Genomic DNA, 25,256 nt, shown 5'->3' with positions numbered 1-25,256 from the left:
TGTATCCTATTAGGACTAGGAGTGTTGAAAAGGGGTGTGGCCTGGAGCCAGTAACATCTGTGCCTCTCCCCTCTGCCCCCACGGCATTCTGCAGAGAAAGGCAGAGAGAAGGAGGCTAGGGAGGGAGAGAATACGAAAGAAGTACTCGCCAGCCAGCTGGCTGTGTGCATGATCTCAAGCAGCAGTTCGTTCTATGTACGGCGAGTTTATCCCTTGTTTGCCCTGCAGCCATCACAGAAACACATCCTCAACCTAACTGGGATTTTCCTTTGACAGCCTCTGAGAAGGTGCTTATTAGCCACTTAAACCTCATCCAGATGACTTTGAACCTGCGTGGACTACATACCTTGTGCAGGAAATGCTCCACTGCATGCTGTGTACAGGCATAGTTTTTTCTGTCGACAGTGCAGAAAGCTGGATACTGCAGTGAGTTGAGGATATAAAGGGAATGCTAAGAGCACAACAGAGGGAAGCTCTCTCCTGGACAGGGTAAGACAAGCAAAATGCATCTTCCAATTCTACCCTATAATTAAATGAATGCAAGGAATAGGAGCGAGGAGCCGAAGCCGGCTATCTGCTGGCTGAAATGTTTGAGTGTGGACTGCATGTGACCGGGAGATAGTTGGAGGCTATCAGCGTGTGAGTGAGGGGAGTCGGGGCTGCTGGTGTGCTTTATCATTCCCCAGAACACAAGCTGGATTGGATTCCTCTCACCAATACGTAGGTGAATGTGTCACGTCTGTCTAATTAAGAGGTGTTGGTGCAGAAAAACAGTGTTGCCGTAGTAACCGAGGGGGAAGGGGAGGATGACAGGTCGCTCCTGCTGGGGCCCACGGCTGATTTCATGGTGGGAGAGTTGTCCTGTGTATGCGGGGAATGCCCCATAATGACAAGGCTGCTCTGGAGATAGGGTGAGGTGCTGGTAGAAATATGTGCTTACACACACAAACACACACACACAGACACAGTGGCTACAGGGTGCTACCTCCCACCAGCTTCTCTCCCTGGTTTGCTGCCCATTATCAGTATCAAGTGAGTGAGAGAGGGAGAGGATGGCATATTTTTTCCATGATGGGAGTGGAGTGCAGATAATCAGGTCAATGAAAGCAATGTCACCTTGAGCGTAGAGGGGTCCGCTGATTCTCCTCGCTCGTTTCCTGCCACTGCCCATCCTTCTCAGGTTCCAGTCTCACTTCCGCAGCGCCTCTCTCTCTCTCGATCGAGAGAGAGGCTGCACACTACACATAACATAAATACTATATGGACTCATGGATTACAATAGAGTAGTTGTAATTTTGTGTGGATTTTACAGTGCGTCTGGGTGATGGCAAGCTAGATTTTTACCCTGTAATCCGTAATGGTTTTGTTATTTGTTTATGTCTGCTGAATTAGAGCGACAATCCTATTTTCTCCCTTATAAGCATCCAGAACAGATTAAAAAGGAGGGTAATGTGCACTGGAAAGGGCTTACATTAAATCACCCTCCCACCCAGCTTGCACCGGTCACCCACCGCTCTGGTTGCCATGGCAACTGAGGAAGAGGTAGGGATTTTTAAACTGCTGCAGCTCAGGGTATCCTGGAAAATATTACAGCGCAGTCCCCACCCTGTTATTGATGATCTGTGAGTTTGTACATTTCATTACTCAGGAATAAATATGTGATTGGTGTTGGACTGTGCCTAGCTGTGGCACACATGAATCTTTTGCAGTACACAGAAAGATCACGATGACAGCTAGCGGTCCTTATAAGGCACCGCTAGCTGTCTTTCAGACTGGGGGATTTATATTTGTACTCACCAGTTGTTTATTACTTGCTGTTCTCTCTTCGATCTCACTGCTTATTTACAGTGATGCAGTTGTTTGTGATACTGATGCACGCGTGGGAACTGTTTCAGAGATGGCACTGATTGTCTGCCCTTGCTGCTCATAATTGAGGGCATATTGATCCTCCAGTTTAATGATTCTCAAGCTCTCGACCTCTGCATGTCTACATACAAAAGAGCTAAAGTACTCCTTCATCCATTGGCCAATCAGTTCTTTTCACAATAAAATCATTTCTGGGAATGCTGTAATTTCCAACTTCTGAGCTGTCACCAACATTTAAAATAACAATTTACGACTGAAAGCTGTTAACTCACACTTTTCTTTTAAATAAATAAATAAATAAATATATATATAGATATATAGAGATATAGATATATAGAGAGATAGATAGATATAGATATATATCTATATATCTATATCTATATCTATCTATCTATATATCTATCTATAGATAGAGATATAGAGATATATGTGTGTGTGTGTTTATAATGATGTCAGTGATAAGACATGGTGTAATCCCACCTTAGTGCATTGCTTTGATTTATTACATGCAATACTGTGGATACAAATCACACTGGTGCATTAATAGGGGCATGAAGTGGGTGTAATGAGCGGCTTGTTTTATATGCTATTTTTAAACTGCGCTGTTCTTTTTCCTTTTATCTTGAATGTAGTCGATAAATAGAATTCGAGATGACAGCAATGAAACTCTGGCATACTGTCGCATGTTCAAGTATTTTCCATCTTTGCCCCGAGTCTAACCTCCATGAAAGCCTGGCCTGTTCAAAAATGCTAAGATCTTAAGAGTGGGGGGTTGAAGACTCTGTCTTCAGAACAAGTTTGGCAACCTTGCTGGTGGAAAGTGCAGTAGCCTTTTAACCTGCTTTTTAATCTCTGTCCTCCCAGCATTATCTGCACACTCCCAGTTTCTCAAAGTATATTTTTTGCTTTGTGCTCATACATGTAAGAATCACAGGAATTTTTTTAAGAGCTGTGGAAGAGCTTGGAATATATGTATATTTGTAACAGTAATAAACTGATACTAAAGCCTATTTGGTTAATATTATTATAGTTTTTGCAACTATTAAAGTGTCAAAATATGGTTTGGTGAGCATCCAGTCAGTTTCCCTGTTGGAGTTTCTATAAAGGAATACAAGCTTGTATAGAACTAGAGGGTACCACATGTTAGATTCACCAGTGATTTGAATCTTTCCAAGACCATAGAATAATTTGGTGATAAACAGCTGCTTATCATCACTGGGTGTGCACAACGCTTTGTTCATAAAATAATGCAGGTCAGGTTATCAGTCTTCTAATCAAATATTCACTTACAGAGTTTATTGTTCACACTTTATGTTAGTCAGCCTCAACGTGAGTGTATATATCTTTCTCTTTCTGTTTTTGAAAGCAGTTGTGGCTTCAGATGCATCATAGACTATGACTAGAGTACTGTCTCCAGAAGTGTGTGAAGATCATGAGCCTGTGTACTGAAAACAAACAAACAAAACAATTAGATTACCTTTATGTAACATAGGTAATCGAATTTGCTGGAGTTTTTTTTTTTGTTTGTTTTTGTTTTACCCCAAGCAGTTACAGCAGGGTCTCGGAGTACAGAATAGCATTTACTTGTATTGTTTACCATTAGTTGTTATATCCAGGGTTATAGTATTAATATGGATCTAATTTGCCTTAAAGAGTCCACTGACAGATTTTATTATTTTTTTAAACTGTTTTATTTATGCACATAAGCACGTCATCATAAAACAGGAAAAAACTATGGCAACAATAGAGTCGGATTACAATCTTTATGGTCACAGCCCTGACTAACTTTGAAACATTAACTTTCACTACTTCAAAGTGCTACAAGAGCTTTTATAACCCACAGCCCTGTAAAATGACTGTAAAGTGTATCACCCGATGGAAGAATCGCTTCCTTTGTCTCTGTGTTATCCCTTTCTCTTCGCTTTGCGTCTCTCTATGTTAATCCTGTAATCTGAGAGCCACTTCAGCACTGCTCCCTCAGCCATGTGACATTAATGCTCCAGAGGCAATGCCTTTGTCATATCTCGACATGCAGTCGTGTAATTTAAATGCACATGAGCACAAACACATCAGAGCAGAATAGCTCTGCTGCTTTAACACTGCAGCTTTGACACCGACTTTCTGATGGCTCTCCATTGACTGGCAGCCAATGGGGACCGATTGATTTTAATCTCCATTAAACCTGCCAGTCAACATTTCTCTCACGGCCTAGTTTTTTTCTGATAAGTGTCCAAGTTATCATCTGTTTACTCATTGTGTGCTCAGGGTGCTATTAAGTAATTGGCACAATGATAGCTATGTATGGTATCCAACTGTGCAAGATACCACTATGCCATTTGTACCACATCTAAACCAGGGAAAATTAGTCACACACCATTTAACATTTCCTTCTTGCTAGGAGAAAAGCCTTAGCAACACACACTAAAGCTACATTACAAAATGTTATTAATGCCACTCTTAATGCTGTTAATGTTGTGACTGTGACCAAATGTGCCTCTGATGTTGAATCATTTTTCATTTGCACAAGTTAGGCAAACTGTTGAAATACTGGTTTGATTGCTGGTTTCTAGCTCAGCAGCTCTGGGCTAAGGTTGTTTTTTGGCAAAATGACTTCCTCCAACCTTATTCTATGTCCTCAGCTTCATTTGCAGCTGTCCATACAAATCCAAAATATTTTTGTCAGTGCAGGGCACAATAATCCTTGGGCTTTTAGTTAAGCATATTGCAGAGAGTGCACTTGGCAAACCATGAACTGTGCCTCCAGTATCAGTGGAGCAGATATAGTTTTCAAAAGAAATGTTGCTGTGTGCAGCAGCATCTTATAGCTGGGTCCATGACCTGGAGTTGCTTTGCGTTGAAAATACTTCGACAAGATGATCATCAAATCGTAAGTCTGATCCATCCCAAATCCTAAATCGGTAAAGAAGATTAAACTTCTGTGCACCAAATACATTTCTGCTCCGCCCATAACACTGCTACAGCTATACCCTGTATAGCCAACCGTGCTTCTACCAGCTGTGCCATTTCTTTTTTTTTTTTTTTTTCCCAAAAACATCTGATGAAATTATTTGGGCTCTTTAGATGTTGATGCAACAGATGTTTGTGGGTTAGTGGAAAGACATTGTGTAAGAACAGCATTATACTGATGCAATTTTTCTAGGAGAAATACTATTTTTATTAACAGCCTGTACACGCTGTAAGGAGTTCAAGAACACTGTTAGATGGATGTCCCTGATGCAAGGAGAGATTCAATGTTTCTCTGAAGGACAAAGGTAGATTATAATTATATTACATATTGTTATCCTGTTGCCAAATCTCCTTAACCAAATCAAGGTAGACGGTGTACAGTGCTGCCAAATATATTTTGTGTATTGATTCTGAGTAGAGTCTTAATACATATGTTGTTCAAGGTTTCCTTGGCCTTACTAAAGAAACACAGGAGAGATTCTCATCTCTTTCAGCATGAATGCAGCCTGTGATTTAGGTCAATATTATTCACTGTAGAAATCAAAAAATTAAAACTACATCTCAAAGCTAGAAACTCCTGAGAGATGCCAGCTGTTGCAGAAGAAGGTATTTCACACATCTGTTTTCAATACACTGCTGTCCACTGTGTTCTCGTTCCAAGGTTGAATTCCTTCTCCAAGTCAAGCACAATCTGGGTTATTAGCATCAGCTTAAAGTTGACCTCTTTTTGTGTGAAAATTAAACAAGGCTACTGATTTATAACAATTAATTTTGGATCGACTTCTGTACCTGTCACTCATGTAGCATCAGGAAAATCTGGCACACTGAGCCTTTTACGGTTAACGGCAGAGAATCCTAAAGAGGTTAATAAACTGACGGAACAAAATCAACAAAGAAAGATGTGACAGCTGGATGAAGTGTCAGGTCATCCTTAAATTCTTTAGTTTTCCCTGCACATGTTTAGTAACGTGAGCCTCTTTGTGTTTAGCTTAAGATGCTCTTCTTACTTCTGCCTTTTCTCCAGTGGACCTGACAGTTGTGCAGGTTTTAATGGAGAGGTCTTGGGCAGGCACCATGGGCGGGCTCACACTCACTTTGCAAACACTGGGATTGTTTTTACAGTTTGGACTCATGCCAGGTCACCCGCCAAACCACATGGTCAAGAAAACAACGAGACTATCCACAGACAGAAATCTCCTTCACACAAAGAGAGAAGTGTTTGTTAGGAAATGGGTGGGCGGGTCTAGTTATTGGATGTGTATGAATGAAGGAGTACAGAAGAATCTGGGTTAATCTGTATGCATCTGCCTACAAAAGGCATGTTTCTCTGTTAAAGTCCAGGACTTGATTTATTTCAGGATGAATAGCATTCTTCTTGATCATATGAACAATGGGACTGCTACATGGCACCACCATCAACTTTCAGACTCTTAACATTTCAGACATACTACTACATGGATAATTACTGGATATGACCACTAATTTGGCTGTTACTTCTTGGACAGTTAAGATCAGTTCAGCTGGCTAGGCTGTACGTGACCTGTAATTAAAGATAATCTGTTGCTCCCTCTCAGTTAGAGCAGGTGACAGTGGAACGTGTTGTTGTGTGGGTGTTGTTCAGGGTCACAAGACTCACCTGGCTATGAGAGGAATGTTGTCCTGTTGCAACAAGCCTCTGTTAGGTTCGACACCTTGACCGTCTGACAGACAGCCTCCGGGGACTAATGTGAGCGCAATCAGGTCTCAGAGGGTAAACAATTCCAGCACAAAGTCTTCACAGACATCAGATGGTCTCCATGTTCAAACACTCCCGATGACCTTCTTCGGATGAGTGAGTCGTGGCATATCCTCTGGCTACTGTAGCTGGATGGGGGACCAGCTTTGTCCCACTCTGGCTCACAAGTTTAAACATAGTTTAGCTAATGGAAAAAAATGGGCAGCTTTGTGTACTAATATGGTCAAAGAAGCCTTTGAAAGGCTTCTTCCCTTCATGCTAGAATAGATGGTGAGTGTGAAGCCAAGCAGCTGCTGCCAAGGCCTCCAGTAGTCAATTTAGAAAAGTCAAGGATGTGTCAAAATAAATATACTATTCAGTGTGTTAATAAAAGAGAGCTGCTCTGTACTTTATCCCACGTGTGGCCATTTGGCCTCAGGCACCGTGTATTTCTAGTGGTACTGTATGCTTTTCATTCACTCTGTTGTATATTTCGGTACGTTTGCTTTCTTTTTTTCTTTAGAAAAGAGTGATTATTGTTAAAGTGGAATACATGTTATGACTAGTATTGTTTGACAGTTTGTCCAGTTAATTGTAGTCTGTTGGCTTTCAAGAGCAAAAAGCAGTGATGTGGACAAGTATCTAGTGCTTCGGATTTGTCAGAGTAGCAGTTCGTTATAAACGCAGTCTGCCTTGAGACAAAATTTTAAAAACCAATTTGTTTAAAAGTTAAATTATATCTTATGTTACTGCTTGTGTTAATTATATCTCTTTTAGAGGTTTGCTCCTTTTGTTGTTGTTAGAATCGGCACATCTTAAAGGAGTTATTTGGTGCTTAAGAATAAAAATGATAGAAGGCGACAAATTTTTCTGGTGGTTGGAAAAAGTTGCTGACATCCGTAATTTAAAAAAAAAAATAAAAAAATAAAAATACAGCTGCTGGATAGAGGAAACCCATATGAACCAAAAGTGCCAAAAATGGGACAGTGATGCTATCGGGCCCTATTTAGGTTGACCAAAGACATTGCTATAGGAAATGCCCTCACTTTCTCCTTTGGAAGAAATAACTAGTTTGTTTCCTCGGCTCGCTGAGAATAGCGACCCACAATCTTCGATTACCGCTAAGGACGTGACCTGACCAGACTAAATTTAAAAATGCTTCACACTGAACTTGATGCATTCAGTCTGTGTGGAGCATTTGACTTATAGGAAATCACTGGAAAAGGTCAAGTGAACAGGGTTATAATCTGCTGGGCTATTGGTCACCACGACAAGACGTCCAGACATTTCTGCAGTTCAGCACAACCTCTGTGGTTTATGATGCTGAGCCTCACACCACAGTGTAGGGACAGTGTAGAGATATTTTTGTGGTATGCTGACGACAGCATACTTGCGGATATCTGGACATCTCTTTTTTTATTTCCCAGACAGCAGATATGTCCCTTGTGCACTTGATTTCCTTGTTGAAGATAAACCATCGGGTTAGCGAGCACACTCTGCAACTTTCTTCTCTCTTTGTCACGTTTAACATGATTATTATACTTGTACATGTGTTCCAGGTTGTTCTGGTTTTTTTGGGAGGGGTTTCCTAGTGAGTTTTGATGTTTGTTTTTCTTTTAAAATCTTACCTTATGTTTTACTTTGAGGCTTTAGCAACAACCTTAGCATCTGTCAGCCTTGGCTGAAAGCAGAGAGGCAAATGTTTCAAGCACAGTTCAGTCTGGTCACAGGTCAAAGTACAGTCTGAGTGAGATGACTGAAGGGCTCTGGTCTTAACCTCCTAAGACCCGAACTCTTTCATGGCATGCATTTTTAATTTCTCTTTGATATTGGGGCTGACTGGGACCTGATGAATGTTAAAAACAAAGAATTACCTGATTTTATTTTTATTTTTTTAATTTTTATTATTTTTCTGTTTTTACCTGATTTTTACTCCTGAGAAAAATGAGATCCACATATGAAGACATTCGTTTGAAATTTTGATTGAACAGTGTCAGTATAATGTCCTCGTAAGTCGATATCAGGCTTTTGTAGAGCAAAGTATTTTGGTCCAGGCAACCCCAAATGTGATGTCCACATATGTGGACACCAGGGGCCTGTTCTTCGTACGTCGCTTACAACATCCAAGATCAAATGACACATCCAAGACCAAACCATCGCGCTAACCGTGAGCTCGCTAATCCGGTTCCCCGAACACGCCTGCTGTTGACGATTAGTACAGCTGGACGCAGTAATGTGACATCACTGGGTGTTGTAAAAGGGGCTACGCATCGATAGTAGAAACATTGATCGGCAACCCGCTGATTGGTCGGCGAAAATGTCGAAGGGGCGTGCTCGGTATTTTCCGGCAGCAGAGCAAGAACTCATGAGTGAGGGATTTCAGGAGTTTCAGAGTTTAATTAAAACGCAAGAGAACACTGCAAAGGCTGCAGAAGCAAGGAGAGAGGGCTGGCAGAAAGTTGCTGACAAATCAAACTCGTAGGTAATTTAATAATAATACTGATAATAATGGATTGGGTTCATATAGCGCTTTCCAAGGCACCCAAAGCGCTTTACGATACCACTATTCATTCACTCCCACATTCACACACTGGTGGAGGCAGCTACGGTTGTAGCCAGGCTGCCATATCGCGCCATCGGCCCCTCTGGCCAACACCAGTAGGCGGTAGGGTAGATCTATCATATGACACTATATTGTCCAATATCATATGGCATTATATTATATTATAATATGTTATATTATATCCCCTTTCACATTAGAGCCACAACAGGACCCACAAGAACATCGGAACAAGTAAAAGTGGAATACAGGAGTATTCTACAGAATGGTAATATTTATCTCTTAGATTGCTTTTCGTCTCTTGGCAAGGTAATACTGACCTGTAATACTCTGTTAGTTTGTTCATAACAGCAACCAAGAAAAGGGCAGAGGAAAAAAAGACAGGTGTGGTCCTGCACCCCCTCGTCAACAAGTTGGTTAAGTAAATAATACCCTCACGGGAATATCGATATCTCTCAATGAGCACACTGTCGCGCTGAGCTAAAGGATCCTGTCTGTCCCGCAATATACGCTGAATTCTGAGGACTCTCCTTATCAATCTTGCACCTTCCGCAATGGGTGGCTCGCGTATACGGACAGGACATGGCTGCGACAGGCTTCCCAAATCCACCTTCGCTTTTATAGCCGTGGTCTCTCATCTTGATTACACGAAGTAATTTACAATTACTACTCTGAAATATGAATTACATCTGTAATAATCACATGCATGTGATAGAATGTTAATAGTTTATTTCCCTTTTTTAGGAAATGACCTGTATGTATCTGTGTGACATCAATAAAAGGATCAAGTGCTGCATTATCTTTAGTTACATTGATGTTATTTATTTATGGTGAAACAGTGGTGGAATATCGCTGTTGCTTTCGTATAAATGAAGCGGACATACCTGCGTGGCCGCGATCTAATCCTGTTTACATAAAGTAAACCTGCTCCCGAGCAGGTTTACGCTTACGGCTCTGTTGCTATGACAGCAAGTCCCGGATGAGCTTCGGGGAACCGAACGATCCGGGATCACGCGAAATCGTCAACAATCTAATCCAGCTAACTTACTTAGCGAGGTACGAAGAACAGGCCCCAGGTCCTAGGAGGTTAAACAAGACTAAAGATTTCAACTTTGAAAGTTTAGCTGTTACAGATTGTCCCTCAGAGCCAGAGTTTTAACATCACAATGGCACTTGAGGAAGTGTTGGGGAATTTCCAATGTCATCGGGTTTTATCTTGTCATGATTATTAAAATTTGGACAATAAATCTGTCAGTTGGATATTTTTGTCAGAACCAAAGTAGTCAAACAGCAACCTAAAATATACTGTATCTGGTATTTGGGGGGAGGGGTTACTTAAATGATCCCAGATTTGTATTTATTTATTTATTTATTTTTTTTAAATAATCTTCCTCTTGTAAAACTTTCATTGATATGCTGAGACGGTCGTCAGCAATGCTGCTCGTTTGGGACAGCTGAACTCTGTGTATTTTTATCTGTGATAGACAGGCAGGGCAGATAGTTGAGTAGGATTGTGCACATTTCCTACGTTACTGTGGAAACTTACAGCTGCTACAGACCAAACCAAATGTGTAGCTTGTACTGCAGCAGCCAGAAAGTAGAGTCACGTGATTGGATCATCAGGAAGATTGAAGCATTGTATATTCCAGTTTGACATAGTCTCTAAATGTTTTAAATCTCCCCCATCATTAGGTCAGTATGCAGACTGATTTGTACAGCAGCTCAGGGATTACTAAAAGGCCTGCTTTAGCTTTCCCCCCTTCACTGACCAAACCAGTCTCTAAAGACCAGAAGGTATCACACACTGCTCGCCACGGTCATTGTAAACACTCCCTTCTAATTACTACTCGTTAGATCTTCAGAGAAAAGCCAATCCTGAATAGGAGGAATTGGACACGAGAAGACCTGAATTTGCTAATCCAGTCAAATTATCTCCCCCCTTTCAAGTGTCACACTCTCATTGCAGGGCTCTATTGAGTAAATGATATAACCGAGTCTTTTGGGGGCAGAGGACATTGTACTTTCCTTTCAAAAATCATGACCCTACCTCATTAAACATTAGCAGAATCAGAGGTTCATGTTGTAGTACAGTACAATTGTGGCTGGAAGCTTGCTGTGGTTTAATTGAAGAGAACAGAAATTATCAGTCTTTGTTTTTAGCACTTTTCAAATTGTCTTAATTGTGTTTTATTCTTTTTGAAAAGCCAGTTTAACTATGCAGCACAGTGGGGTGGTGGCTAGCTCTGTTGCCTCACAGTAAGACGGTCCTGAGTTTCCTAAGCTATACTGAGTTTGACTCCACCATCTGGCCAAGATCTTTCTCTGTGGCATGCACTCTAACTGGGTACTCTGGCTTCCTCCTTCAGTCCAAAAACAGTAAGCCACTTTTATGCAGTTAGTTGGGTCAGGTTAATTGGTGATTCTAAATTGCCCACAAAAAATTGAATTGAATGTGAGTGGAAATGGTTGTTTGCCTCTCTGTGTTATCCCTGTGTCAGATTGGCAATCTGTCCAATGATAGCTGGGATAGGATAAGGATAAGTGGAAGAGAATGGATGGATGGACAGTTTAACTAATGTGGTCAATACGTCACTCTAATTTGGTCAAGACTCACTGTCCCCTCTTTGTGTCTACAGTGCTCTCTGACGGAGACCAAACTCTGAGGTGGAGGAGGCTGTAAAGAGGTCCTGAAGGAGCCTCCCCCCCTCCCTGCCTGACCAGTTAGACATTGGATCGCCATGCCTCCTCGGAAGCGTGGTGGGGGTAGCGGTGGTGGCGGCGGTCGCAGCGGCTTCTCCGCCATCTTCTGTTGTTTTAACAACAGAGACCATCCAGAGATCACCTACAAACTGCGGGATGACTTTGCTCTGCAGTCCATGGAGCCATCACTGCCCATGCCGGGAAATGATGAGCTGGATAGCATGTTCGCCGAGTTGGTGGTAAGACACTGTTCCATTTAGTTTTTTGTTTTTTGCACATCTAAACACTTACAGAAATCAGTAGGTAATCCTGATGTGTCTTATTCAGGATTACTTACTGGAACTTTTATTGTCATGAAAGTATTAAAAATAAAGGTTTCTAGCAAGTTTGAATTCCAGCGCTGCTTTAAAATAAAAGGCCAGTACTTAGCACTGTATCACTGGGCCACCTTGGGATAATTATGACCTTTAAAAACCACCCTATCATACAAATCAAGACAATTTACAATGAAATACTTGAAATATTTTCCAAACTGACTTAAGTGGATGTTTTAAATTGGCTCTAAAATATATTCTTACTACATTGTTTACCCTGTCTGTTACATTTTAAGGCATTCCCAAATAAACTGCCACTTCCTCCCAGTTTAAACTTACACTAACTTGTGAATAACAGGGCCAGACTGCCTTTTTTCCCTGTCTTATTGTCACTTCTAATTTGTCGTGCCCTCCTCTCGCTCTCTCTTCTGGCCCCGTTTCCTCTCTCATGGTTGCCACAGTAATCTAAGCATGACATTTTTGCACATCAATAGGCCTTATTCAGGAGCTCTTAATGCCTCGGCCTCCTCCATCTGCTAATTGCTTGTTTTTGTCTACCACTCTTTATGAAGACATAATTGAGTACGTTGAGTGTAACGACAAAGAGGCTTTCAGTTGCTCTGTTTACTAGAAGAAAACAGCCACGTGCTTTTCTTTTCACCCAGTATGAGCCACCATGTGCTTGTATAATCAGAATGGGTTTGCTGGGGGGAAAAAAAGACTCATGTTGGGGAAACAGATTTTGAACATCTGCTCTGTTACGATCAGTTAAACTCGACCTTTGAATTTGAAATTTACTCAGACAGTCAGGTGAAGCTACTTTTCCTATCATGCGTTCATACCCAACATAAAACACATACATGCTTTTTATGATTTAGGGAGTAATTGAGTCATTTCCCCAAACACACGTGGCCCTTTTACTGAGGATGTCAATAGGGACTTGATCATTGCACATATTGATTCACCAGGCCTACATTCTTTAGCAAATGAAACCCCCAAAGGCACGTCCCATGATGACTAGTTGTCATTAAAATATTTTGCAATTATTCTGTTGGGTAAACTGCGTTAACATAATCTCTATTTCTCTATAACTTCCACTGCCTCTTTCACATATAGTCATTCAGCTACAGTTCAGCACAAAAAGCCCATAAATCCCTCAGATAAGTTACAGATCTTGCTGATAATGTCTCAGTCAGTTTTTTTTCCTGGTATTTAGTCAAACGCTTCCCAAAAGCACCCTTTACGCGCCTCTGTGAAATGTCTTTTATGCGTTGTGACACATGTTGTTTCCAGATGTTTGTTACCACATGTTGAGCAGGCAAACCACACCTTATCTTTTCCCCATTACTCACACATCTAAAGCCGGGAAGACATCTGATTTGTTTCAAAATCGCACTGAATATATGATGAGACCATCCAGTGATACTATGAAGAGATTGAGCTAAAAACAGCTAACAGAGCTGCTCTTCACTTATGTTTTGTTTGGTTTGATGTCAGTTGTTTGTAAATTTGCAGGATGATGGTTTTGAGAAAGATGCTCGATATTTTAACACTCGAGTTATCAATACGGGTTTCATAATCTAACGTTCAGCGATTTGTTACTGTGACTCAGCACCAACATTTCTTAACCTTTTTCTTCTTTTTCATCTTCATTTTGCAGGATGAGCTTGATCTTACAGAGAAACACAGGGAAGCCATGTTCGCACTGCCTGCAGAGAAGAAATGGCAAATCTACTGCAGCAAAAAGAAGGTAAACAGATCTCTGTTGGCTGCATAGCACATTACACTGTATCAGCCTTCATAGACTCGCTGCTGTCTGCCTTTTTTTTTTTTTTTTGGGGGGGGGGGGCTACAAATATCCCAGTAGCCAATTTTATGTAATCTCCTCCCTCATTGATTTGTTGATCCCTTGAGCTGTGTGTTTTCTGAGTCTTTTATCGCTGGATCCCTATGCTTACTGCAGACCATTTTATTTTGATGTAGTGAATATGTCACTGCTTACAGTAATATTCAGGACAGCATTGTGAACCACCTTTTGCTAATTTAATAGTGTGCCTCCTTAGGAATTCAACTTGACAGATAATTAAAATATAAAGGGTAGCTGAAAGGGTGTGTTAATGGAAACTAGCAGTTAAAGTTGACGTACGTCTGTACTGGTTTTAATCTCTCACAAAAGAGGGAAGTGGCTAAATAACATGAGGGAAGTTTGATACTACGCCAGTGCAGTATATTTAAGGCTTCTGCCAGAAACCGGTTAGTCTGCAGTGTTCTCATCTAAATTATCAAACCATTCCTGTAATGTAGAGGCTTCGGTACTATGCCTTCCCCACAGTACTGAAGTAGTTCTGGTATCTGCAATATTTTGCTTTAAGAAATAAGTAACTTACATTTCAGACTTTATTAGGATCAAAACTTGGGCTCATTTTCATTGCATCTGCCTACTGTTTGTATAGCCAATTAATGTATTGCTTATGCAAGCCATTATCAGTCAAACAGATAGCTAAACATTTCAAACAAAGCACATCATTCCCATTCCACAAAGTGCTTGTAATATCCCAGCATTAATCCCCTGTTCTGTTATACATCTCTTGAGTTACAGTCACTTTCTCCCTCGCTACAAAGTAAATCTTTTCTACTTAAAAAGAGCTCCTTTGTGAATAACTTCCTTGAGCGGATGCTACATGAGGTGCATATAAAAATAGTGCGTAGAGGGAGTAAAGCGAAAGCTAAATCTGGCCTCCTACATTAGATAATCCACTAACAGGGAAGGTACTGTCAGAAATGATGAAGTTCTGAAGATTTCAAAGGTCCTATTTTTTTCCCTTTAAATTTTGACAGCGCATTTCCTCCCACACAGCGTGGTTTTTCTCTTCTTCTCTTCCTGCCTGATTCAAAAATGAAGAAAACTTGGCATATTTTTGATTTAATTTTTTTTTTAATTCTCTTTTAGGTAACACACCTATCCCATCAAAGCATTCATGTAGACACAACATATACTCTACTACTCTGTGATAGTGTCGTGTTTCATTATGGCCTTCCGGATAAAAGGAACGTCAGCTGTTTCTCCACATAATAACAACTCATCCTCAGTATGCAGGAAAATGCAGACGCCTGTTCTGGTTTAGCTCAGTGCAAGTTCAGCTACCTCTTAATGTGCCCACACATTTTTACAGCAGTGTTTCAAGGCCAAAGGTATGAGGGTGTAGGATATCCTGTCCTGACTAGTATGCAGACGGGCCATGCAGATTTATTAATCTTTTCCTACATCTGGTAACAAACTGGATGGTGAGGAGTACTGGGATTTAGCCAGATGGATTGGATATTTAGATTGTGTGTGTGTGTGTGTGTGTGTGTGTGTGTGTGTGTGTGTGTGTGTGTGTGTGTGTGTGTGTGTGTGTGTGTGTGTGTGTGTGTGTGTGTGTGTGTACTATATAAATCCCCAGATAAAACAGCTGCAGAAAGGCATAGATGTTATTAGGCCAGAACAGCAGAGCAAAAAAAAAAATCACCGTTGTTTGAAATGTCAGTTTTCTTCCTGAATGTAAATGCTTTTGCTTTAGCCAGCCCAGAGAGTTTAAATATGCATGAAACAAATGTAGCTCTTGGCAATGAATTGAATAGGTGCGTTTCCCAAAATGTCAAATTACTCCTTGTAAAGATTTGTGTTTGAGCCAAAAGTGTGTATTCATGTTGATGGATAATTTCTTTTGAATGGTACGTTTCCAGCACAGTTAAGTTACTGGATATGACGAGAAGCTCGAGGAGCCACGTCAAATTTTCCTCTTTCACTGGACACATACTTTAAGTATAGGTACACTTATGGCTTACTTTAGCTGCAGACAGCATCAACTAGTCAGTCACAACAAGGCAAGTGATGGAGAGTGCTGCATGCTCCTGCATCTACTGTGCCCCAGTTAGTGGCCTTATTTCAGTAGCATCACAGTGCACCTTAAAAATAAACCTCAGAATCGTTGCTTTACTTCTTTTGTGTTAAAGGGAAGTTGGGGGAGGATTTAGGTGAGTCAACCCTTTTTAAATGCAGTGTGGACCTACAGAATAAGGGTGAGGGAGGAGAGACAGAACAGACATCAATATTGCTGACTCTGCAGCAAACTTTGGCTCCAACTCAGATAAAAACTCACCATCAGAGATTCAGAGAGGAAGGGTGTGTGTGTGCGTGCGTGCGTGTGTGTGTGTGTGTGTGTGTGTGTGTGTGTGTGTGCGTGCGTGCGCATGCAGAGAAAAGAGGAAGCACTTAGTTGTCCAAAGCAAACAGGAAGGCTTCACTTCCACAGGTGCTTCTTTTGTATGTGAGCAGCGGGTGGGTGAGTGAGGGGGTGATAAGGAGGAAGATGGGTCATTATCGGGGCACTCAAAGCCCAAGTGATGAGGGTGCTCTTTTTCCACCAGTTGCTTCTTGGCTTCAGAAGTCAAGCTGGATGTGGAGGAGATAAGTCATTCAAAGCTTTAGCTGTTTAGTTTGGCCAGACACCTGAGCTGATGAAATCATGCTGTAGAGAATCAATCTGCTTCCTGTCTCTTGTCTTTTGTCCATTTTCTTCAAGGCTACATCATCTGCCAAGAAGATGATTTACTGATCTGGTTGTCAGCAAAGATTTTTTTTTTTTTTTGTTGGGTTTCAGATTTTAACGTGAGGAAAAAAGAAAAGTTTAACTTCTAACTTCTTGAGTTCTGAAACGGGCTAACTATTAAATGCACAGTTTAAGATTTCGTAATGTGTCTCTGACCTTTATTTTTTTCAAATGTGAAAAAAAAACAAACCCCTCAAAATACACTCCTAGCCTGTCATCATAACTCTAAATAAACTGTGGGTATTTTATATTTTGAAGACCGCTGACTTAGAAGTTAAAGGAGTAACTCTTTAAAATGTAAAAGTGGTCCCACCTCTGCGTCTCCTTCGCCTCTTCAAACTGACTGGACATTTTCCAGGACCCATCTGGTCAAGCTGGCACTGGTCTTGAGTGGAACAGCAGGATCAGTCCTTCCTGTCACAGCACAAACCTTGCAGACCAGCCAAGGCCCACAGTTTCGACCAAGAGCGGCCAAATCTCTACAGGCTCGCTTTATTAACCGACGCCCAATTAGTTTCTGATGGTCACAGTTCACTTGTGCCTAATGGAGCATGAGGTAAACTGAAAGCCAAGAAAGCTTTTATGTACATGCCAAGGTTAGCTTCAAGTCACTTTAACCTCAGTGCTTTAGTAGTCTTTTTAAGTCAAATATGAAATCATCTCAGAAGTGCCTAGCAAGTTTTTTGTTTTTTGTTTCCCTCCCCCTCCTTTAAACTTGCAATGCAAACGTGCCCGTGAGCAAGATTAATCTCACCATAAGTCAGGCCATGTCCTTAATCCACGGTTTAAACATGCATTTGCTAATCTCACGATTTTCTCAAGCAGCTGTGCACTCGTGTTTTGGCATTTTTCACCACCTCCTGAAACTTAGTGAAGCTCTGGAGGATAAAATAGCTTGAATATCTGTGTCGCCCTACTTTGAGCTCTCGATTCGTTTTTGGCTGGTGGCTATTTAAGCTCCAGTCCGTCTGTTCCCTGTCCATTTGTCTGTGTTTGTGTGCATCGTGTCTTTCAAAGCCAATCAATCTGAAAAGTGACGGAAAGAGGGGGAAAAAAATAATTTGCTTTGAAGTTAGACTTCAGGGTATTTGAACATGTGACATGAACCAAATAACTTTTCTTCTCATGTGAAATATGTCCTTCCAAACCACATTCTTATGTAACTTTGAAAAATGAAAATCATACCCAGTTAATATTTATGAGCTAATGCCTCATGTTTTCCTTCATTTTAATTTTCTTGTCTACTTTAATGACAGTGAAATGTATTTCATTTTTCTGTTTTTCAGGAACAAGAAGAAAACAAAAGTGCAACTAGCTGGCCAGAATATTACATTGATCAGCTCAATTCAATGGCAGCTGTAAGTAGTAACATGAGCGAGATGTCTTTTTTTTAAATTTACTAAATGGTCTTTTCTTTTATGTAATGTAGTGATGAGACATTTTGCACGTTTGTGGTGCTGAAATATCACAACCAGATTTTTACACTTTTTTTTTTCCTTATTGAAATTTGTTTTGTTTTTTGTGACCTGTTTATCATTAAGAAAATTAACTTTATTTTGGCCTCAGATCTTTATGATGTTCAATCTTTTGCTGAACAGAGAAAGACGCTCCTCGCTCTGGAGAAAGAGGATGAGGAGGAGAGGAACAAAACTATAGAGAACTTGAAGACGGCTCTGAGAACCCAACCTATGAGGTGACCAATAAGTTTAGAACAGCAAATAAATACACTCACATCCACATTAAAAACTATGGCAGATCCTAGGGATGAAAAACAAATGAACACATTAAATTATAACAGCTTGTGGTATAGAGCCTCAGCTTTAAGGCTACATGACTATCAGGTAAGTATCTGATGTTGCACTCTACCAAGACGCAGTAAATAAACTGGAGGTCTGTAGCGTGCAAGCTGATAACTGTTGATATATTTTTCTTTTTCATGTGCCCAGATAGTTTATGTATCTAAACTCAGCCCCCCCCCCCCCCCCCTTTTAAATGTCACCTGTCATCATATCTCCTGTTATTAACCTCCATCGCTGCATCTGTCGCTCTTTTCAGCTCCTCATACTCGTATGGAAATGCACCCTTTAAAAATTGAACACCTGTAAAGGTTTTTCATTGATATAAAAGAACATTAAAGGAGACCCTCTCATTTTCAACACTTACTGAATATGAATTCATTGTACTGCAAGAATACACAAGGACACAAGGAACATTCACTGCAGTTTTAACCCAAAAACTTGGGTATTATCGATGCACTATACTTCTATGGTATAGTTAGTATTTCCTTAAGCGCTAAGATCATCTCTGTAAACCGCAATGACGTCTCTGTTCAGGTTTGTGACTCGATTTATTGATCTGGATGGCCTGACGTGTATCCTGAACTTCCTGAAAAGCATGGACTATGACACCACAGAATCACAGATCCACACGTCTCTCATCGGCTGCATCAAAGCTCTGATGAACAACTCGCAGGGCCGCGCCCACGTCCTCGCTCACTCCGAGAGCATCAACATCATCGCCCAGAGCCTGGCCACAGAAAACATTAAGACAAAGGTGGCGGTCTTGGAGATCATGGGTGCTGTATGTCTGGTGCCTGGCGGGCACAAAAAAATCCTGGAGTCAATGCTGCATTACCAGCGTTTCGCCTGCGAGAGGACACGCTTCCAGGTGGGTGGGAGGCGTAAAGCAATTTAAAAGCAACATTGCTTGAAAGTATTAATCATCTGTAATGGATTTTCATCTCTCAGACACTTGTAAATGATCTGGACCGGAGTACGGGGCGGTACAGAGATGAGGTCAGCTTGAAAACAGCCATCATGTCCTTTATTAATGCTGTGCTGAGTCAAGGAGCTGAAGAGGTAATATATACTGTTTTCATGCATCTTTTCACACAGGAGTCACTTATTCAAGAGGCTCTTTAAAGCACTGCTTGCATCAGTATCTTACTGCTGTTTTTCCCCCCGTTTTAGACTAGTTTGGAATTCCGTATTCACCTCCGATATGAATTTCTTATGCTGGGGATCCAACCTGTGATCGATAAGCTACATTCTCATGAAAATGCCACGTTAGACAGGTGAGGTGCAACTTCACTTTAAAACATAATCTCTTCCAAAGTGGTGTCTGTAAACATTTACAGATCAGTCGAACAGCTAAAGAAGTACACAAGCACACATACTGTGAGTCAAAACCTCGGCTTTAAACTCTACACATTATCCTGGAACTCTACCCCCAACAACAACAACACAGTAGATTTCAAAGTCTTTCCAACTAATGCGTGTCAACATTAATACTCTGATCTTTCTAAGCTGCAAGTGTGCGAGTTCATCACTTAATTCTCTGTGACACTTTCAGGCATTTAGACTACTTTGAGATGCTGCGGAATGATGATGAGCTGGCTGTGTCAAAACGTTTTGAGTCGGTAAGGAAAAGAAACATCTCTCCCTTACTCATCATGTGAGGAACAAATGTTTATTCATTTGGGGTTTTTTTATGCTTCTTATCCAGGTACATGTAGACACCAAAAGTGCCACGCAAGTTTTTGATCTCATCCGGAAGAAGATGAGCCACACTGATGCATATCCGCACTTTATGTCTGTCCTGCATCACTGTCTGCTCATGCCACGTAAGTTTAGTTGTTTGTGACTGGACAAACAGGCTTGATAAATATTATATAATAAGAATGTTGACTTTGTCCTGATTAGTCAGTCCAGAAGGTGGATTAGCACATTCCCAGCCAAACTAAAGCTGTATTCATTCAGACGTTAATATTTAGTTCCGTAACTATTTTCCCTACCTCTCACTTTCAATGGATTTGAAGTGAAAGAGCCACTAAAGACACGACTGCGCGAGGCTTTTTGCTTTAACTCTCACTCCTCTATTCTGTGTTTTTCAGGCATTTTTTTTGAAGAAATGAAAATGGGAGTGAGCCGCAACCAGTGATGTGGTTTCACCCCAGTGTTAGTAATAATCTGCAAACTTAGGAAGGAAAAATAAAACAATTATATATTAAATTTGATGCAGTGCACTTTTAATTTCCACAGTAAAGTATAACAGCAGTACCGCATGTTGTGCACTGTGAGTTTATAAGGCACCAGTTAACATCTTGTCCCCATATGACTGATGAAATTTCACCAATCAGTAAGAAATACATTTGTCATCTTGTTGTAGCCTTTAATTATTTTGCCTCCTTTAGGCTATCTAACCACTGTGGATCCAAGTGTAATCAGTATTTTCTCCGATAACACTGAATGGAAGAAACATGAGTAATGGGAAATTTGCTTTCTTTGCTCTCTTTCTTTCCGTGTCCAGACAAGAGAAGTGGAAACACTGTACAGTACTGGCTGCTATTGGACCGCATCGTCCAGCAGATGGTCTTGCAGAATGATAAAGGTCATGACCCTGACGTCACACCACTGGAGAATTTTAACGTGAAGAATGTTGTCCGGATGTGAGTGCACCGATTTTCCTCTGCACAGACGGACACGTAAACATGGAACGGATTGAAGAATGTAGAACAGGGCTGAAGTAGAAATCCATGTGTTTGACAGCGTTGGTTCAAAAATAGCTCCCCTTTTATGTTCAGAAAAACAATCAGTGAAGTCGTTCGCGGAGACGCTGTAAGTAATTACGTGTGTCATTCTCTCTGCAGGCTGGTCAATGAAAATGAGGTCAAACAGTGGAAGGAGCAGGCAGAGAAAATGAGAAAAGGTGTGTGCGATTATAAATGCAATGGGACAATTTTCTTACCAATGAAAATCACGTTTTAATAAAATCTTGCTTTAATTTCCCCATCACAGAGCACCATGAGCTGCAACAGAAGTTTGAGAAGAAGGAGCGTGAATGTGACGCCAAGACCCAGGAGAAAGAGGACATGATGCAGACTCTCAACAAGATGAAAGAGAAGCTGGAAAAAGAGAGCAACGAGCAGAAAAATGTCAAACAGCAAGTGGCTGAACTCACCGCACGACTGCATGAGCTCAGCACCGTATGTTTCCCTTTAAAGTACTTTGCAATTACAATTACCTTCAAATGAAAACCTTAATGAGTAGGATGATGGACTCTGACAGCCAGCGGCGGTCCAGAATAATCATATGACCTAATCTAAGAAGTTAGGAGTAGTCCTTTAGATATCACAATGTGATCTAAATTTATTAAAACCTCAAAATTAAGCAGTTTAAGTTTTTTTGTTTTTTTTTTCTAGATGAAAAGCAGAAATGAAAAAATGAACCATTTTTAACTTCTGTCTGATTAAAGGTCAGGTTGAAGGGAACACTTCTGTTTATTTTCATATATTTCATATATACTGTTACTGTGGCCCTGAGTTCAAACACATGCAAGCCCACAAATTACAATGGAAATTGAGTAAAACATAAAAGAAATAGAAAATGTTCACAAAAAACCTTATAAAACAAAAGTGTTTTCGGGGTGACAACAATGTGACAGAACAGCTCTCGAGGGGACAAGCTACTGAATGACTAATAGCAATCACCTATCTATGCATGAGTCATGCGATTAAAATGCACATTACCCGCATCTTTTTGTTCCTCACAACGATGAAAACTGTTAAGAAAAAAAAACAGAGCTTCCTGTCATTTCTACAGTTTTTATGTCACATTGTTGTCTCCCTAAAAACATGTCCTTTGTATTTTGTGTGCTTTTGCAGTGTTTTTCTATTTGCTGGCATTTTCATAAGTCCAAGTGCGTTTAACCTCTCACGGCCAACATAGAATGCTGATAAAAGAAGATGACAGCCGATGGTTTTGAGAATCCATTTCAGCTAATGTGCCCCTTTTCTGCTGGACTATAATCAGAATTCAGAAAGCACCCAAGACCAGGAATCTTGTTTCCTGTCTATAGTGACTGCAAGTCTACTGAAATGGCACAAAACTCTCATAAAAACTGTGTTGTTGAAGGCCAAATGTAGGTTTAAGAAACTAATAATACACATCTACCTTACTTGAGAAAGAAACTCATGAAATTAGGAAAACCTTTTGCTTTATGATAACAAAAATTAGACTTTTAGACTGGTATCGTTTTAATTATGAATCAGTGTGGTATGGTTTGTGTTGAAAAAAGCATAAAATTTTTTTTTGTAGTTACAATTCCATTGAATGTGCAGCAATACTCTTTCCATGAGAATTGAACCCCTCTTGTGTTCCCATGTGTCTCTGCAGAGGCAGGCAGCTGTTGTTCCTGGCGGCCCTCCTGTTGCCCCCGGCCCCCCTGGCGGCCCGGTGCCTCAACCAGGCTTTGCAGGAATAGCCCCACCTCCTCCACCACCTCCTGGTGGTATGATGCCTCCTCCGCCACCCCCACCGCCTCCGCCAGGTGGCCCTCCACCTCCCCCTGGGCTCCCGCCCATTGGAGGTATCCCTCCACCACCAGGAGCGCCCCTGGGATCATCGCTGAAGAAGAAGAACATTCCTCAGCCATCCAACCCTCTCAAGTCCTTCAACTGGTCCAAGTTAGCTGAGGTATGAAGAGCAGAGGCACAGGAGGCCTCCAGATATTCCTGCTCTTTGTTAAAATTTGACATATAAGATGTCTTATTTTCCTCTCAGAATAAGCTGGAGGGTACGGTCTGGATGGAGGTGGATGATGCCAAGGTTTTCAAAGTGCTGGATTTAGATGACATTGAAAAAACCTTCTCAGCCTATCAGAGGCAGCAGGTACTGAGAATGATGTAGTTCACCTTTCAGTCTCACCACATGTTGCTATGTTGTCTATCATTAGATAAGGCCAAGGGTAGATATGTGGGTTTGGGGTGGGCAGAGGGTTCAGTTTGCTTGCAGTTTTTTTTGGGATTTAGACTTGGCTGCTGTTCAGTTCCTTGGATTTTTTTTACTAAATTTATTATTTATTTTTTTTACTGTTGTACAACTTTTCTTTCCTAAGCACAGTTTGGTCATGGGGAAGAGGTCAGATCAATAAAAACAGGAGAAAGGAGATATTTTGAGATACACTTGGCAGTTAATTAGATTCCAGACTTTCATGCTTGAATGATTTTAAACTCCTCACATTTCGAATGGAACATTTTTTCTTTTTTTTCCTAATGGTTTAGATCATTCTGCCATATGTGATTGAAAATGCATGAGTGCGCTGCTCACAATCAGCTGTTCCTTTTTTCTTTCAGTTTGCAACTGATGTAGTTTCTAGAAATTCATAATCGGTAGTTTCTGGATTAGAAGGGCATGTCTTTTTAAAGATGAAACTGCAGACAGCCCAGTATATAAAATGTGATCTAACGCATGTTGAATCCACACACATTAAAAAAAACAAAACAAAAATGTGCATTTTAGATACTCAGCATCAGCCTGATCAGTTTAATGATTAGTTATGTGCACAGCATGTGAAGAACAAGCATGTAGTGATAATCTGAACAGCCACTTACAGTATGTCTTACTATGCTCACGTCATTGCTGATCCATTGTCATTGAAGTGCTGAATGATTCATTTGTTCTTATGGGCTGCAATCACATAACTGCTTTACTTATTCTAATGAGTGCTTACATCTTCCCTGCTTCTTGCCTGCATTTTAGGACTTCTTAATGATCAATAACAGCAAACAGGTGAGTGCACTTACAGTACAGTAGTTTCTACAGTCACTCTTTGTTCATATATTTGGCGTCAGCTGTCTTGTCGTGTTTGTGTGTTCTCGTGAATTCCACAGCCACTCTCTCTCCTTTCAAATGTGTTTTAAGCTCTCCTTCGGGATGCTGGCACATGTGTCATCCAGTCCTAATTGTTATGCGTTTGTCTGTGACTGTAACTGAAACAAAATGTGAGCTTCATGCTTTCTAACCTCTTAATCACTGTGCTAACAGAAAGAGGCGGAAGATGACACGCTGGGCTCCAAAAAAGTCAAGGAGCTGTCAGTGATTGATGGCCGTCGAGCTCAAAACTGTAACATCCTGCTCTCACGGTAAGTTCAGTTCAGGATTTTTTTTTTAAAAAATAAAAAAAAAACAAAAAAACCCCAGACACAGCAAGATGTTATTATATTCTATCTGTTGTGCACTGCAGACTGAAGCTTTCAAATGATGAGATTAAGAGAGCCATCCTAACCATGGACGAACAGGAGGACCTTCCCAAAGACATGCTGGAGCAGGTACGGCTTTCATGCAAACATAAAACAGCTGTGCTTTCATTAATGCACGTCAGTTTAAATCACAAGTAGTTAAGAAGTGAGCGGCAAACGTCATGCGCCTTGGAGCAAGAGACAGTGGAAGCAGAGATTCAGGCATGTTCACTGACGACAAAAAGCAGAGGTGTCTGAGTATTCGATATAATGAAAAGTCTTTTCCTTGTCCTTTAGTTGCTGAAGTTTGTCCCAGAGAAGAGCGATGTGGATCTCCTCGAGGAGCATAAACATGAGCTCGATCGAATGGCCAAACCCGACCGCTTCCTTTACGAGATGAGCAGGTGAGTTTCTCTTTATGTGCAGCGTATTATTTCACTGTTTACCAGCTGATAACCACAGAGCTGACAGCATCAGGGCAGAGCAGCTCAGATCTGCTGACAAACAATAGTCTTTGTTTCCTCTT

At 40.9% G+C, this 25,256-nt stretch overlaps 1 protein-coding gene across 4 annotated transcripts in view; it reads left to right on the top strand.

Annotated features, from left to right (window-relative positions):
* daam1b (dishevelled associated activator of morphogenesis 1b) overlaps positions 1-25,256 on the top strand; it is a 46,112-nt gene that overhangs the window by 16,390 nt on the left and 4,466 nt on the right. For 2 of the 4 annotated variants that reach the window (XM_026142608.1, XM_026142610.1), the window contains exons 2-19: positions 11,744-12,046; positions 13,782-13,871; positions 18,000-18,071; positions 18,312-18,406; positions 19,047-19,380; positions 19,461-19,571; positions 19,683-19,786; positions 20,065-20,131; positions 20,218-20,335; positions 21,022-21,160; positions 21,362-21,420; positions 21,510-21,697; positions 22,887-23,186; positions 23,274-23,381; positions 24,252-24,281; positions 24,537-24,634; positions 24,736-24,820; positions 25,028-25,134. In XM_026142608.1, coding sequence (XP_025998393.1) covers positions 11,846-12,046; positions 13,782-13,871; positions 18,000-18,071; positions 18,312-18,406; positions 19,047-19,380; positions 19,461-19,571; positions 19,683-19,786; positions 20,065-20,131; positions 20,218-20,335; positions 21,022-21,160; positions 21,362-21,420; positions 21,510-21,697; positions 22,887-23,186; positions 23,274-23,381; positions 24,252-24,281; positions 24,537-24,634; positions 24,736-24,820; positions 25,028-25,134 — 2,306 coding nt within the window. In that variant the 5' untranslated portion in view covers positions 11,744-11,845. Of the gene's footprint in view, positions 1-56; positions 490-11,743; positions 12,047-13,781; positions 13,872-17,999; positions 18,072-18,311; positions 18,407-19,046; positions 19,381-19,460; positions 19,572-19,682; positions 19,787-20,064; positions 20,132-20,217; positions 20,336-21,021; positions 21,161-21,361; positions 21,421-21,509; positions 21,698-22,886; positions 23,187-23,273; positions 23,382-24,251; positions 24,282-24,536; positions 24,635-24,735; positions 24,821-25,027; positions 25,135-25,256 lie in introns of those variants that run through there. The other 2 variants (XM_026142609.1, XM_026142611.1) reach the window with 2 other exon arrangements.

This window comes from Astatotilapia calliptera, chromosome 15 (genome assembly GCF_900246225.1).
Source record: "Astatotilapia calliptera chromosome 15, fAstCal1.2, whole genome shotgun sequence".
Lineage (NCBI taxonomy): Eukaryota > Metazoa > Chordata > Actinopteri > Cichliformes > Cichlidae > Astatotilapia > Astatotilapia calliptera.
Note: the sequence above shows the minus strand (reverse complement) of the source record. Positions and strands in the feature narration are given on the sequence as shown.